At 45.6% G+C, this 15,683-nt stretch overlaps 1 protein-coding gene across 1 annotated transcript in view; it reads right to left on the reverse strand.

Moving 5' to 3' along the window:
* The window catches only part of EPB41L4B (erythrocyte membrane protein band 4.1 like 4B), a 200,057-nt gene that overhangs the window by 54,639 nt on the left and 129,735 nt on the right, over positions 1–15,683 (reverse strand). The window contains exon 18 of the mRNA XM_054164396.1: positions 4,268–4,393. Within this exon, the coding sequence (XP_054020371.1) occupies positions 4,268–4,393 (126 nt within the window). The remainder of the gene's footprint in view (positions 1–4,267; positions 4,394–15,683) is intronic.

Below are 15,683 nucleotides of genomic sequence, written 5' to 3' on the forward strand. Positions count from 1 at the left end.
TTGAAAAATACCTCCCCAGCTGCGAACTACCTTTCCCCACCACTTTTCCCTCACAGTATCACAGTATCACCAAGGTTGGAAGAGACCTCAAAGATCATTGAGTCCAACCTGTCACCACAGACCCCATGACTAGACCATGGCACCAAGTGCCACGTCCAATCCCCTCTTGAACACCTTCAGGGACGGTGACTCCACCACCTCCCTGAGCAGCACATTCCAATGGCGAATGACTCTCTCAGTGAAGAACTTTCTCCTTACCTCCAGCCTAAACTTCCCCTGGTGCAGCTTGAGACTGTGTCCTCTCATTCTGGTGCTAGTTGCCTGGGAGAAGAGACCTCACCTTGAGCCTAAACTCTCTCATCATGTTTACATGGAACTTCCTATGCCTCAACTTCCAGCCATAACAATAATCCACAGGGGTCTGAAGGCAGACAATAACCCATAATGTTCAGTGAGGAAGTGCTGGGTGATATGTCATGTCTGCTTATTTTCTGTAAACTGCACTGAAAAATGTACCTTGAAAATTACCTTGGCCTTCCTCTGGCAGCAGACAGACAAACAAACAAATGTGAGCAACGCAAAAATCAGGTGCAGCAGAAAGAGAATCTCAGTCCCTTCCCCTCTGTTTACCTGCTAGACTTACGTCAACCCAAGACTTTAGGAAAGCTTGGGTAACAGGTAGAGAATACAAACACCACCTGCAGAAGACAAACTCTGGAGCACAACACACACTGCTCATCAAATGAAAAATTCTCCATGAGAGAGCTATGCACAGGCTCAGGAGCCTGTGCTTAATTATCAGGATAATTAGGATTTGCCTGGAGCCCAAGTGGATATAAATAGAAACTGAAACTCGCTAGGTTTTTTCCTCCATCAGCTGGGCCATGAACTGCTTGGCAAGAGGGACTCTGTGATACTAACAAGTTGTCTGCTCAATCACAGCATATCAGCACTGACTTATTCAAGCTGCAGAGGAGTTTTAGATGCCAGAGAGATCTGGTCTTTTGTATTCTGGCAGCTCCTCACTGCTGCTTTATACCACTCCCTCTTGAATGAAGAATCTAGATTCAATGGAAAAAAAAGAAAAAAAAGGTCAGTTGCTTCACAGTGTGTAATGCTTCCCTGGAGCTTAATTATGTGGGAACTGTGATATGCAGTCTGCCAGCTAGAAGGTGACAGATCCCTGTGGCACAGTTTGAAAGGTACACTGTGAAACACTAGTCATTTGCTCCAGATCTGTATGGCATGCCCAGTACAAACCACAGGTTCCTCACATTTCTCATGCACACACACACACACACACACACACACACACACAGAGTAGATTGATTCTGCAGCTAGCAGAATGGCACTTATATATTTCCATCCTTACCAAATAAGCAAAGGCACTCGTGTTAGTTTCATGCCACTTTATAACTCCCAATCGCACACAGGGCTCAGTTATCAGCGTTATAAACGCACACATTTTCAGTCTCTAAGTCAGGACTATAGCCATGGGAGATGGTGTTTCCCCCCCCCAGGAATGTGTTAATCAGCTCTTCAGCATAATTGTGAAACGAAGCAGTGCAGAGATCATCTTCCAGAATGTATTTTCAAATGTATTGCAAAAATTCCCTGGTTTATTTTTTAAATCATAAGCATTAGAATCATTAATTTTCAAGGCTCTCTCATGGGCTGGTGTCTAGCCCAGTTGGCCAAGAAGGCCAATGGAGCACAGCCCTGGGAGGAGAGGCTGAGGGAGCTGGGGCTGTTTATCCTGGAGGAGGCTTGGGGGAGACCGTCTTGCTGTCTACAACTACCTGAAGGGAGGTTGTAGCCAGGCGGGGGCTGGTCTCTTCTCCCAGGCAACCAGCACCAGAACAAGAGGACACAGTCTCAAGCTGCACCAGGGGAGGTTTAGGCTGGATGTTAGGAAGAAGTTCTTCCCAGTAAGAGAGACTGGCTGTTGAAATGGGCTGCCCAGGGAGGTGGTGGAGTCACAATCACTGGAAGTGTTCAGGAAGAGACTGAATGAGGCACTTGGTGCCACGGTTTAGTTGATTAGATGGTGTTGGGTGATAGGTTGGACTTGATGATCTCAAACATCTTTTCCAGCCTGGTTTACTCCTATCCTATCCTATCCTATCCTATCCTATCCTATCCTATCCTATCCTATCCTATCCTATCCTATCCTATCCTATCCTATCCTATCCTATCCTATCCTATTCTATTTTATTCTATACCATTCTATTCTATTCTATACCACGCCATACCATTCTATACCATTCTGTTCTATTCTATACCACAAAGAAAGAAAACACAGGACAAGGGACAATAAACTACAGCACAGGAGGTTCCACCTCAACATGAGGAGGAACTTCTTCACTGTGAAGGTCACAGAGCACTGGAACAGGCTGCCCAGGGAGGTTGTGGACTCTCCTTCTCTGGAGACTCTCACAACCTGTTTGGATGCATCACTCTGTGACCTGTACTAGATTCTGTGGTCCTGCTCTGGCAGGGGGGTTGGACTTGATAATCTCTAGTGGTCCCTTCCAGCCCCTAACATCCTGTGATCCTGTGAAAACTACAGAAAAATTTCTGTCCCTGTCTGTATTTTCCACTTGCTAACATTCACTCCATTCTCAGAATTATCAAGTGACAGCTTCTGCTTCCACTGCATGCAGGAGGTGTATTCATTATCTTGTCACATCCTGATGTTAGTAGCATATGGTATTGAATAATATTCCTACTGCTTAGAAAGAGCTGATACAAATATTTTTGAGCAACAGTTTGGTAATTTTGGATGTGATACTATATGGCAGCAATAGTTTTCTCATGTCTAATGAAGATGCTCAACAAACTTTCATAAAGGACAAGTCAGACCACGGATTTTTTGGGCCTTTAGAAGAATGTTTGATTTCAAATAGCATGTGCCCAGGACAATCTTTCTTATTCCTTTTGCAAAGCAGAGAGGAGCAAATCCTCATCTTTTATTTTGTGATACCATGAAATAAAGGGAGAACTCTGGTGTACATGAGGAAAATCAGCTTGACTTGTGCTACAGCCCCAGGAATACACACTGTGGCTTACAGAACCTAGATATACTTCTTGCCCTGGCTGCCTTTTAACTTGAAATACAACAGCACAGAAAACAAGAGATGAGAAATTGGAATCTTAAGAACAGGGCCAGAAGGCAGGACATTTCAGGCATTTTATTTAGAACTGGCATCAAGAGAGAGAATTGAGCAGAGGATAACTTGGTTAGTTGTCTAGATATACTGGGCAGCAGGATATGTCAGATTGGGTCAAAGAGGGACAGGATTACAACCCTGGAGGAATACTTGCAGTGCAAGTTAGGAGCAAGTATTGATCTGTTAGAGGGTAGAGGACTCTGCAGAGGGACCTTGACAGGCTGGACAGACGGGCAGAGGCCAAGGGCATGAGATTGAACACATCCAAGTGCCAGGTTCTACACATTGGCCACAACAACCAAATGCAGTGCTACAGGCTGGGGACAGAGTGACTGGAGAGCAGCCAGGCAGAGAGGAACCTGGGGGTACTGCTTGACAGCCATCTGAACATGAACCAACAGTGTGCCCAGGTGGCCAAGAAGGCCAGTGGCATCCTGGCCTGCATCAGGAATAGTGTGGCCAGCAGGAGCAGGGAAGTCATTGTGCCCCTGTACTCAGCACTGGTTAGGCCACACCTTGAGTCCTGTGTCCAGTTCTGGGCTCCTCAGAAGAAGGACATTGAGACTCTTGAACATGTTCAGAGAAGGGCAACAAAGCTGGGGAGGGGTTTGCAGCACAGCCCTATGAGGAGAGGCTGAGGAAGCTGGGGTTGCTTAGCCTGGAGAAGAGGAGGCTCAGGGGAGACCTGAAGGGAGGTTGTAGCCAGGTGGGGGTTGGTCTCTTCACCATCCCTGGAGGTGTTCAAGAGGGGATTGGATGTGGCACTTGGTGCCATGGTTTAGTAGTCATGAAGTGTTGGGTGACAGGTTGGACTTGATGATCTTTGAGGTCTTTTCCAACCTTATTGATTCTAGGATTCTATGATTCTATTTTCTCAGCTTCAATTGGCTGTATTAATCATGTCCACTTGGAGAAACTTCCTTCTTCAATCAACTTAACCATTTTGACTTACCTGAATAATCTGCTGAGCAGCTAGAGAAACCCACGTCAAGGTGAATAATTCAGATTAAATAAGATGCTTACTTAGGAACTATGAGATGTGAAAAACTGGTGTAAACTATGCCAAATCTAGAAATGCAAAATATTAAACATGTTACCTGGGTGCCTACTCTAAAAGCAGCTTCCACTTGAGCTTTAAGGATGTTGCACTTCATATGGTCAGGTACAGGTGGAGGTGACACAGGGGCATGAAGAGTCTTTTCAGGTACTTTCTTGTCTTCACCCTGTATTTAATATAAAAGACAAGCACAGCAACATATATTAGAAAGAAAAATTGGTCAAAGGTCAAATTTCAACTTGTAACTCGATTCACCAGTGGTGGATAAAACATCCATCTTCATAAACTGAAAGTTACTTCTTACCAAAAAAAAAAGGGTTTTCAAAATGTTTAATGACTTGATACTGTTTTCAAGAGAATAAAAGCCTCAGGGAAGCCCAAGTAAATAGGCTCAAGAGTTAAGATGCAGATGTGGAGTTAAGACGAAAAAAGTCCAGCTGGGCCCTGGAGAGGTTGTTCAAACCTGTGATCCCACCGAGGAAACAAAACGTTGTCTCAGAATATCCTGCAGGCAAAATACAGCAGGCAGCTCACAACGTTCAGCTACAGTGAACACTGGTTTTTTTCACACTAGAGAATGTAAAGGGGCTTTGCAGATGTAATCAGAGGAAGATGAAGGAATCTCCAAGTAATTGTAAGCCAAGCAAAATCTCTATCATCAGAAAGAAAGTAAAATCCAGAGAGTTTAAACATCTTTGCTGCTATTTCCACTTGATACCAGCTCTTTACCTATGCAGTGACCTGGATCAGACACAGAATCATAGAATTGTTAGGGTTGGAAGGGACCTCAAGGATCATCTAGTTCCAACCCCCTCCTGCCATAGGCAGGGACACCTCACACTAGATCTGGTTGCTCAGAGCCACATCCAGCCTCAAATCTCCAGAGATAAGGCTGCCACCACCTCCCTGGGCAACCTGTGCCAGGGTCTCACCACGCTCTGGGCAAAGAACTTCTTCCTAACATCCAATCTGAATCTACCCATTTCTAGTTTTGCTTCATCCCCCCCAGTCCTATCACTCCCTGACATCCTAGAAAGTCCCTTCCCAGATTTCTTGTAGCTCCCTTCAGATACTGGAAGGCCATAGTAAGATCTCCTCAGAGTCTTCTCTTCTCCAGACTGAACAGCCCCAGCTCCCTCACAGTCTGTCCTCATAAGAGAGGAGCTCCAGCCCTCTAGTCATCCTCTTGGCCCTTCTCTGGACATGTTCCAGCATATCTAAAGCCTCAGGACAGATGTTACTTGTTCAAACATCACCTAATGGTTTTTTTTGCTCTGAACAGACTACATGCAGCAGAAATGCCATCAGGCATCAATTTCCCACGCAGAAAAGAAAAAAGGAAAGAAAAAAAAAAGGGGGGGGGGGGGGGACACAAAGGAAGAAAGACAACATAATACTCCTGTATGAACCAACAGGGTATAAATAAGACCAGGATTATAAAACACAAACTCTTAACAATCAAACTGTAAGTTCTTACTACATTTTTTCCACAAGAATTGGGCAGGGGAATGACATCCACTGCAAACCTGCCCATCCATGCTGGCAATGAGACCTGAGTTACCACCAAGTAATAGCCTACACAGAATCACAGAATCAATAAGGCTGGAAAAGACCTCAGAGATCATCAAGTCCAACCTGTCACCCAACACCTCATGACTAAGCCATGGTTTCAAGTGCCACATCTTGAGTATCTCCAGGGATGGTGACTCCACCACATCATGCATTCATTTTCCACACTCATTGCTGTGAAGAGCGAGTGGCCATATACACCCAGACAGCACAGGTATGTAACACTCTCGTTCGGATTTCAGCCAAAACAGGTAGAAAGCAGCAGTAAACCGGGTCCAGCACATTCTTGAGGTTCACCTCAAAGCACTTCAAGGCAGAGCTGGCCATCTTGTAGCCAGTGCAATCACCATATGATTAGACCTTTACATTGAAAACCTTTATCCTTTATCCTTCCTTCTGCCCTCCCCTACAGTCTCCTACTAGCTAACTACAGTCTCACCCACTCTTCTCTCAGGTCCCTGAACAATCACAGACAAAAGGCAAGAGCGAGATACAGCAGACACATACTGCTGCAAGTGGAGCAAATCACAAATGCAGTTATATTGCCTTGGGAAACTGCTCTGTAAACACTGAAGACGACTATTGACATTCAGTTCTGCTTTAGCCCTGTTTTTCTGGGTCACACTTTAAGGGTTTCACCTTCAAGCAAGCAAAACTTGGTTTGCTTGCACCCCACCAGGAGCAGCAGCACCCTTAGTGACTGATGGAACATGAAGAACAGACACTGATGCAGCTGCTGCTTGGAATCACCCTGCACACCAGATTCTGAGCCAGCAGCCAGAGCACACCACCTTCCCTGTTCAAGCAGAAGTGCTGACTGCACACAAACCCCATGTGGGCTTGGAAGGGCCTGGCCTGACCCAGACCTAATCTAGCTTCTGAACACAGGTTTCTTTGCGAGCCTACCTTGGCAACAATCATAGAATCATAGAATTGTTAGGGTTGGAAGGCACCTCAAGGATCAGCCAGTTCCAACCCCCCTGCCATGGACAGGGACACCTCACACTACATCAGGTTGCTCACAGCCACATCCAGCCTCACATTCAAAACCTCTAGGGATGAGGCTTCTATCACCTCCCTGGGCAACCCGTTCCAGTGTCTCAGCACCCTCATGGTGAACAATTTCTTCCTAACATCCAATCTGAATCTACCCATTTCTATTTTTTCCCTATTTTTAAATGGACTTTCCTGCCACAGCGTAGCACATCCTGAACTGTTACTGAATTCTGCTCTCACATAGCTAATTAGCTGAGCCTATTACCCATACAGCCAGTGGCACTGAAGATCCAGACTGAAAGTGAGCTTAAATCACAGACCAAAGTAGCACTTTCTTACCACAGACTATCAGCATTTCTAAGCATCTCTATAAGTTCCTGTTGTTTCTTAATGCCACTAATCTTTACAAACAAGCTTGTTCATCCCCCAGTTTAACTCCTAAAGTATAACTGTCATCAAGAAGGCAAAAAACCCCATAAAATAAAAAATAAATTCCACCCTTCAAGACTATACAAAACCATACAGTACCTTCTGTGGTTCATTTCACTAGTTTATAAGAAAATCAATGATCCAAAGCCTACCTGCATTAGAATTTTATACATAGTATTGCTGCCACCTATAATCTACTTTATTTTGCTGTACAATAAAGTGATGAGTGAAGCATAAAGACAGGAGCTGGGTATTCAAATGTTGTAGCAGGTTGGCAGTTGTTAAAATTTATAAACCAGGAGTTATTAGAAAACTAAATGTGACATAATGTTAATGAAGTTTCCAACAGTATCATTTCTAATTATGTAATGCCAAGAAATCTGAGATGCCCCTTTCAAATGAATGTCTGAGTCTTGAACTTGCACTTGTAATATACAATCTTCTTGCTCAAAACTGCCATCTAAACCCACTCTAAAAAGGTTTAGAAATGATGGGGGAAAACCATTAAGTTAAGAAACCTCATCACATTCCAATTTTCCATCTCCAGCTCTGCTAGTGCTGAAAAACTGCAATGTGGTCCCATCACTTCCACAACTGATGCAGAACTTCATTTTTTTTCCAAAGAAGGAGAACTCTGCAGAATTGCATTTAAATGGGTTTAATTGAAGTGGATTGAACAAGCTCAGAGAGATATATATATACATACACATACATAAAAATAGATGCTTTTTTCCCCCTTTTATAACTGAAGATTTAGGTTTGCTTTTTCCTCCCAAACACTTGCTTTAAATTGAATTACATTTGCTGATACTAGAAGGCAGATTTTTAGAGTGTTAGATAATGATGACACTGGCTTTTGCTTGCAAAACTAACTGAATATTAAGTACACATACAGAATATAAAAATAGTTGCATGAAACACATCGGTATCACTCCTGTACTTAACATTGCCCTTCTCTTTGCTTTAAAAGCTTCATGCTTTATTCCACCTGAAACTTTGTACCAAAGCAAGGTTCATGACCTTCAGCCTCTGTGAATTTATCAACAGTCACTTTTTAGAGTCATAGAGTTGTTAGGGTTGGAAGGGACCTCAAGGATCATCGAGCTCCAACCCGCTTGCCATGGGCAGGGACACCTCACACTAGATCTGTTTGCTCACGGCCACATCCAGCCTGGCCTTCAAAACCTCCAGGGATGAGGCTGTCACCACCTTCCTGGGCAACCTGTGCCAGTGTCTCACCACCCTCTGGGCAAAGAACTTCTTCCTTGTGACCATTTGAGGCTGTGCCTTTAAGAAAGGCAGTGTTGGGAACACTCTGGCTGAATGTTTTTGGTACTAGAACAAAACACTGAGATATTCTAAATGAATTTCATTGGCGGATGGGCAAAATGCAACTTGAAATTGTAGGGCAGTTGGAATTTTTTTCTCAGTTTGGGTTTCAGCCTGTTCTCCCTGCCTGCTTCTCAGCAAACTAGCTGGAGCTGACCTTGAGATAAGCAAAACTAATCCTGCATGGGCTTTTGAAGCTTTATAACATCTCCTTTCCTTACTAACTGGCTTTCTTTCTCTCTCTAACCCCTTTTTGGGAAAAAAGGGAGGTAGGGGGAGAGAGGGGGGTACAGGGAGGGGGGAACCCTCCTCTGGAGGAGGCATTTTGGTTGTGTTATTTTCCTTTGCTGTATATTTCTGTATATATATTGTAAATACCTGTATATATTGTGTTATATATAACCTGCTCTCCATATATGCTTGTAAATATAGCTTTGCTTCTCCGACTGGGTTAGCTGTGGTTTCTTTCTCTGTGGGGGAGGGAGAGCTAGGCCCTCTCTCAACCTACCACATTCCTAACATCCAATCTGAATCTACCCACTTCTAGTTTTTTTCCATTCCCCCTAGTCTTATCAATCCCTGACACCCTAAAAAGTCCCTCCCCAGCTTTTTTGTAGTCCCCCTTCAGATACTCGAAGTCTACAATTAGGTCTCCTCAGAGCCTTCTCTTTTCCAGACTGAGCAGCCCCAACTCCCTCAGTCTGTCCTCATGGGAGAGGAACTCCAGCCCTCTGATCATCCTCGTGGCCCTTCTCTGGACACATTCCAGCACCTCCAGATCCTTCCTGTAATAGAGGCTCCAGAATTGAATGCAGTACTCCAGGTGGGGTCTCACCAGAGTGGAGCAGAGGGGGAGAATCACCTCCCTCACCCTGCTGGCTGTGCTTCTCTTCATGCAGCCCAGGATGTGATTTGCTTTGTGGGCTGCAAGAGCACACTGGTGGCTCCTGTTGAGCTTCTCATCCACCAGCACCCCAAGCCCTTTTCTTAGCCAAAAGTATCTTTAAAACACATATATAGCTGGAGACATCTGAAGACTAGAAGTAGTATTTTGTTTAGGAATGCAGGTATTTTACATTTTACATTTCTACTCTTCACTGCTAGTAGGAGGTAAAATTTTAACAAAGACAACACAGATATACTATGTTCTGAGCACACATTAGCCATGTAAGGTCAAACCCTTTGGTTTCCTGAGACTCAACTACTCTGCAAATGTGCATAAAACCCTACAGACTCTTCTGCCCCCTCTACATCATGAAATTTAATTGAATTTTTTCCACATGATAGCTAACAGCAACTACAAACAGACACCATAATGGTAAGACTTGTATGGTTGTATTCTTGTTTGAGGAGGCAAAGTTTGCCAGCAGAAGCTGCATTGTTTTTTTATTAGTAAAATGCATTTGGGAAAAACAAACAAAAAAACCCACCCTACCCCTCATTAAGCTGTCAAATACAAAAGACCTTCCTCAGGTCAGCTACCAGTTGGGTCTCATGAAAGACGTAGCTCTGAATAGATCTTGCTCTGCTTAGATCCTTGGAACAAAGGCCTTCAGTTCCTGGTATAAAATGTGTTTTATAAAATGCTAGTGCTGATTATTACTATATCCTGCCTCTGTGGGTACCAAGCTTCATGATGGTCTTCCTAGGTCATGGTAGCCATGTTTCTCAGGGTCTGCCTTCTGATCAGTGTATCACACAGAGGAGTCTCAGATATATAGGAAGAGAGGAGAGGAGACTCGAGGAGAGGAGACTCGAGGAGAGGAGACTCGAGGAGAGGAGAGGAGACTCGAGGAGAGGAGACTCGAGGAGAGGAGACTCGAGGAGAGGAGAGGAGACTCGAGGAGAGGAGAGGAGAGGAGAGGAGAGGAGAGGAGAGGAGAGGAGAGGAGAGGAGAGGAGAGGAGAGGAGAGGAGAGGAGAGGAGAGGAGAGGAGAGGAGAGGAGAGGAGAGGAGAGGAGAGGAGAGGAGACTCGAGGAGAGGAGACTCGAGGAGAGTAGAGGAGAGGAGAGTAGAGGAGAGGAGAGTAGAGGAGAGGAGACTCGAGGAGAGGAGACTCGAGGAGAGGAGAGGAGACTCGAGGAGACTCGAGGAGAGGAGACTCGAGGAGAGGAGAGGAGACTCGAGGAGAGGAGAGGAGAGGAGAGGAGAGGAGAGGAGAGGAGACTCGAGGAGAGGAGAGGAGAGGAGACTCGAGGAGAGGAGAGGAGACTCGAGGAGAGGAGACTCGAGGAGAGGAGAGGAGACTCGAGGAGAGGAGACTCGAGGAGAGGAGAGGAGACTCGAGGAGAGGAGACTCGAGGAGAGGAGAGGAGACTCGAGGAGAGGAGAGGAGACTCAAGGAGAGGAGAGGAGAGGAGAGGAGACTCGAGGAGAGGAGAGGAGACTCGAGGAGAGGAGAGGAGACTCGAGGAGAGGAGAGGAGACTCGAGGAGAGGAGACTCGAGGAGAGGAGACTCGAGGAGAGGAGAGGAGACTCGAGGAGAGGAGAGGAGACTCGAGGAGAGGAGACTCGAGGAGAGGAGAGGAGAGGAGACTCGAGGAGAGGAGAGGAGAGGAGAGGAGAGGAGAGGAGAGGAGAGGAGAGGAGAGGAGAGGAGAGGAGAGGAGAGGAGAGGAGAGGAGAGGAGAGGAGAGGAGAGGAGAGGAGAGGAGAGGAGAGGAGAGGAGAGGAGAGGAGAGGAGAGGAGAGGAGAGGAGAGGAGAGGAGAGGAGAGGAGACTCGAGGAGAGGAGACTCGAGGAGAGGAGAGGAGAGGAGAGGAGAGGAGAGGAGAGGAGAGGAGAGGAGAGGAGAGGAGAGGAGAGGAGAGGAGAGGAGAGGAGAGGAGAGGAGAGGAGAGGAGAGGAGAGGAGAGGAGAGGAGAGGAGAGGAGAGAGAAGAGAACTAACCAGGCTGGAAAAGACCTTTGAGATCACCCAACACCATGTATTACCCAATACCATCTAATCAACTAAACCATGGCACTAAGTGCCCCATCCAGTCTGTTCTTAAACACTTCCAGGGATGGTGACTCCACCACCTCCCTGGGCAGCCCATTCCAATGGCCAATTCTGTGAAGAATTTCTTCCTAGCATCCAGCCTAAACCTCCCCTGGTGCAGCTTGAGACTGTGTCCTCTTGTTCTGCTGCTGGCTGCCTGGGAGAAGAGACCAATCCCCCTCCTGGCTACAACTTCCCTTCAGGGAGTTGTAGAGAGCAATAAGGTCTTCCCTGAGCCTCCTCTTCTCCAGCCTAGGCAACCCCAGCTCCCTCAGCCTCTCCTCATAGGGCTGTGCTTCAAAACCCTCCCCAGCTTTGTTGCCCTTCTCTGGACACCTTCCATCATCAGAATGAGCTGGTTTAATGAGATTTTTTTTCAAACCACCAGTGACTTTTGGAACTGCAGTAGCAGTCATGCATGGGGCAGGTAGAGCCACAGCTTTTTTGCAAGTGCATTTGCAAGCAGTCTGGCAGGGTAAGTGGGTAGACTTGTAATATGGTATTGACAAACTAGCAAAAGGTTTTGCAGAAAGTTTGTTCAAGGCATTGAGGCTCATCAGGCTGGCTCTGTATGAACTTTGCTTGATTTACCTGAAGCTTTGTTTAACTAGGTGCAGCTGTAACAGCAATAATTTTATATACAAATCACTTAAATGAGCAGTTATTCTTTGTAAAATGAAAGATTTATGACTCTAATACAGTGACGTGGTATAAAGCAACACATGGTAACAGAGTCCTTGAGAGGCAGAGACACAGGAGGTGGTGTACAGGAGCACAGGCATGGAGTGACAATTCCAGGACCACTGGCTGGCACTGGAGATCCCAAGGCTATAAACAATTCACTAATGGCCAGTTTAGAATAGAATAGAATAGAATAGAATAGAATAGAATAGAATAGAATAGAATAGACCAGGTTGGAAGAGACCTTTGAGAAGTGCAGACCTGGAGTTGGGCAAAACTAGTTTTAAGGCAATGAAGAGAGTGATGCAATAACTCTGTTTCATCCCCACGAAGCAGAAGGAAGAGAGCAATGGCTGCAATGTCCTCCCTTTTATACCCCTGCTGGACAAGGGTGGGGGGACCAAGTCAGTTTCCATGGGTGGAAAACGCCCTCCAGTGAGGGCAAAAACTCTCACAAGCCCTCCCCCACCAGTTTTCAGGATGGGCATAGCCCACCACACCATGCTTAAAAGCATATTTGCAAACATACAGCACTTAGGCTTTTCTCTCCTGGAGATTAAAGAGTCTACTAGCACCACAGGGCATCAAACACATGCTGAAACTTACTTTTAGCATTCAGTACCTGGACAGACATGTCCACTGTACCAAACAGCTCTGGAAAAGAGGTTGGACACATCCATTCATCACTCCCACTATAAGAAGGGTGTAGCAGACAATCAAATTAATTAACTGCTGAATCTAATTTCCCCAATTTCTTTTTAATTCTCTTATGGATTGGTTATGAAGCCTGACAAATTGTAGCCCCAAAGCACTTTGCTTAAAAAAAAACATAAGATAGTTAGCAACAGGAACAGAGGGAGGGAAAGTTAGGACTCCATGGCAGGTGTGGAAACCGTTTTCAGAAACAGAGCAAATGAAGCAGCTTTGGAACTGTTTCACTGGTCTTGTTTCAGTGTAATATTTCACAGGATGCAAAACTAGGGAATAAAAAGCACATAGCAGAACAGAAATCAATGAAGCTGTGCCAAAGAGCTGTTAATATTTCTCTTGTTTTGGTTTGTTTTTGCCAGAAACTGGACACAATGACCACTCATTAAAATCTATTACTGCTGGGCCAAGCAGCGAGTTACTTACCATAACCAAGGGAGCTTTAAAGGCCATACTCTCAGAGAAAAATGTTTGTCACTTCAGGGCTGTTCAGTGATGTCTGCCCTACCCTGCTGCCTTTGTGCTAGGTGATGGAATAGAATAGAATAGAATAGAATAGAATAGAATAGAATAGAATAGAATAGAATAGAATAGAATAGAATAGAACAGAACAGGTTGAAAGAGACCTTTGAGATCATCGAGTCCAATCTATCACCCAACACCATCTAATCAACTAAACCATGGCACCAAGCACCCCATCCAGTCTCTTCCTGAACACCTCCAGGGATTGTGACCCAATCCAGGGATTGGTACCTAAGGGTATTTCTAATAGTACCGTTCTGCAAAACTGCCCCTCTTCAGTGTGTGTGGCTGAAATCTGTCTGCTGACATTGACATTGTTTCAACAAGCAGTCAAAATAAGGTGGCCTGTGATGCAGTGCACCTGGAATTCACACTAAATATGATTTGTCAAGGCTTTTTTTCTATGTAGCCTTTTCCAAAACTGATTAGCCAATGGTTTTGCTGATTTATGTTTTCATCCTGTTACAAGTTTTGGTGACTGCACTGGTTTACAGAATACAGAATTAACCAGGTTGGAAAAGACCTCAGAGATCATCAAGTCCAACCTATCACCCAACACCATCTAATCAACTAAACCATGGCACCAAGTGCCTCATCCAGGCTCTTTTTAAACACCTCCAGTGATGGTGACTCCACCACCTCCCTGGGCAGCACATTCCAATGGCCATCTCTCTTTCTGGAAAGAACTTCCTAACATCCATCCTAAACCTCCCCTGTCACAGCTTGAGACTGTGTCCTCTTGTTCTGGTGCTGCTTGCCTGGGAGAAGAGACCAACCCCCTCCTGGCTACAATCTCCCTCAGGTAGTTGTAGACAGCAATAAGGTCTGCCCTGAGCCTCCTCTTCTCCAGGCTAAGCAACCCCAGCTCCCTCAGCCTCTCCTCATAGGGTTGTGCTCCAAACCCCTCCCCAGCTTTGTTGCCCTTCTCTGGACACATTCCAGCATCTCAACATCTTTCCTAAACTGAGGGGCCCAGAAATGGACACAGGACTCAAGGTGTGGCCTAACCAGTGCAGTGTGCAGGGACACAATGTCCTCCCTGCTCCTGCTGGCCACACTGTTCCTGATCCAGGCCACAACATTTCAGCCAAGTGTTAGTCTAATATTTACAGCATGTCTCTCTCTTTCATTGGAGAAGCCATCTGCTGAGGTGACTCCAGTCTCTGCCCAAAGCTCAAATACCTGCAGTTTGTGTACATGTGTACATGCAGCTCTGTGTATGTGTTTCACGAGGATCTAGGTCAGAGAACAGTGCTTGAAGAGGACACTACAAGACAGGGGCCAAAAGAACTTCAAAACTGGTCACAACCTACAGCTTGTAACGTGAGGGCCTGATCATGGAGGTGCTTTCCAGTGGTCACCCTGAGCCTGTTTCAAGAGCACATACAAATTTCAGATGGCTCAAAATTGCTATTATAATAAATTTTGAAGGAACAGGCTCCTTTGCATTCACATGGTAACGACTGTTCATGGGACTGTGGGCCAGCTCTTAAACTAAAATCTCTACAATTGACAGGGAAGGCTTTTCAGTGGAAAGTCCTTTGCCTTCTGCTGAGATTCTGCAAGAAACAGAAACATTTAGCAGCTCTTGGTGCTCACTGCAAGGCTTTTTCACCAGCTAAACTCTGACTGATGGCAGTCTCACCACAGCAGATGCAGGCTACATTTACTGTGCAGCTGCATTTACTGTGAAGCACTGAATTGCTGTAGTGCAGAGTTCTGCTAATTAGCTCTTAAGTAAATAATTCATCTGATTGAGGACAAGATTCTAAGGGTGTCATGACAAGTCAAAGAAAACCATTAATTATAGAAGAGATGAGTTCATAGGATCATAGGATGTTAGGAGTTGAAAGGGGCCTTCAAAGACCATCAAGTCAACCTCTCTGCCAGAGCTGGACCATACAATCTAGCACAGGTCACACAGGAACACATCCAGATGGGGCTTGAAAGTCTCCAGAGAAGAAGACTCCACAACCTCTCTGGGGAGCCTTTCCAGTGCTCTATGACCCTCACAGTGAAGGAGTTCCTCCTCATGTTGAGGTGGAACCTCCTGTGCTGTAGTTTATATCCATTACCCCTTGCCTTATCACAGGGTGCAAGTGAGCAGAGCCTGTCCCCTCCCTCTTGACTCCCAGCTCTCGGATATTTATAAACATTTATTAAATTGCCTCTCAGTTTTTTCTTCTCCAGACCAAACAGCCCCAGGGCTCTCAGCCTCTCCTCGTAGGGCACATGCTCC

Source organism: Dryobates pubescens, chromosome 9, assembly GCF_014839835.1.
Source record: "Dryobates pubescens isolate bDryPub1 chromosome 9, bDryPub1.pri, whole genome shotgun sequence".
In the NCBI taxonomy this organism is placed as follows: Eukaryota; Metazoa; Chordata; class Aves; order Piciformes; family Picidae; genus Dryobates; species Dryobates pubescens.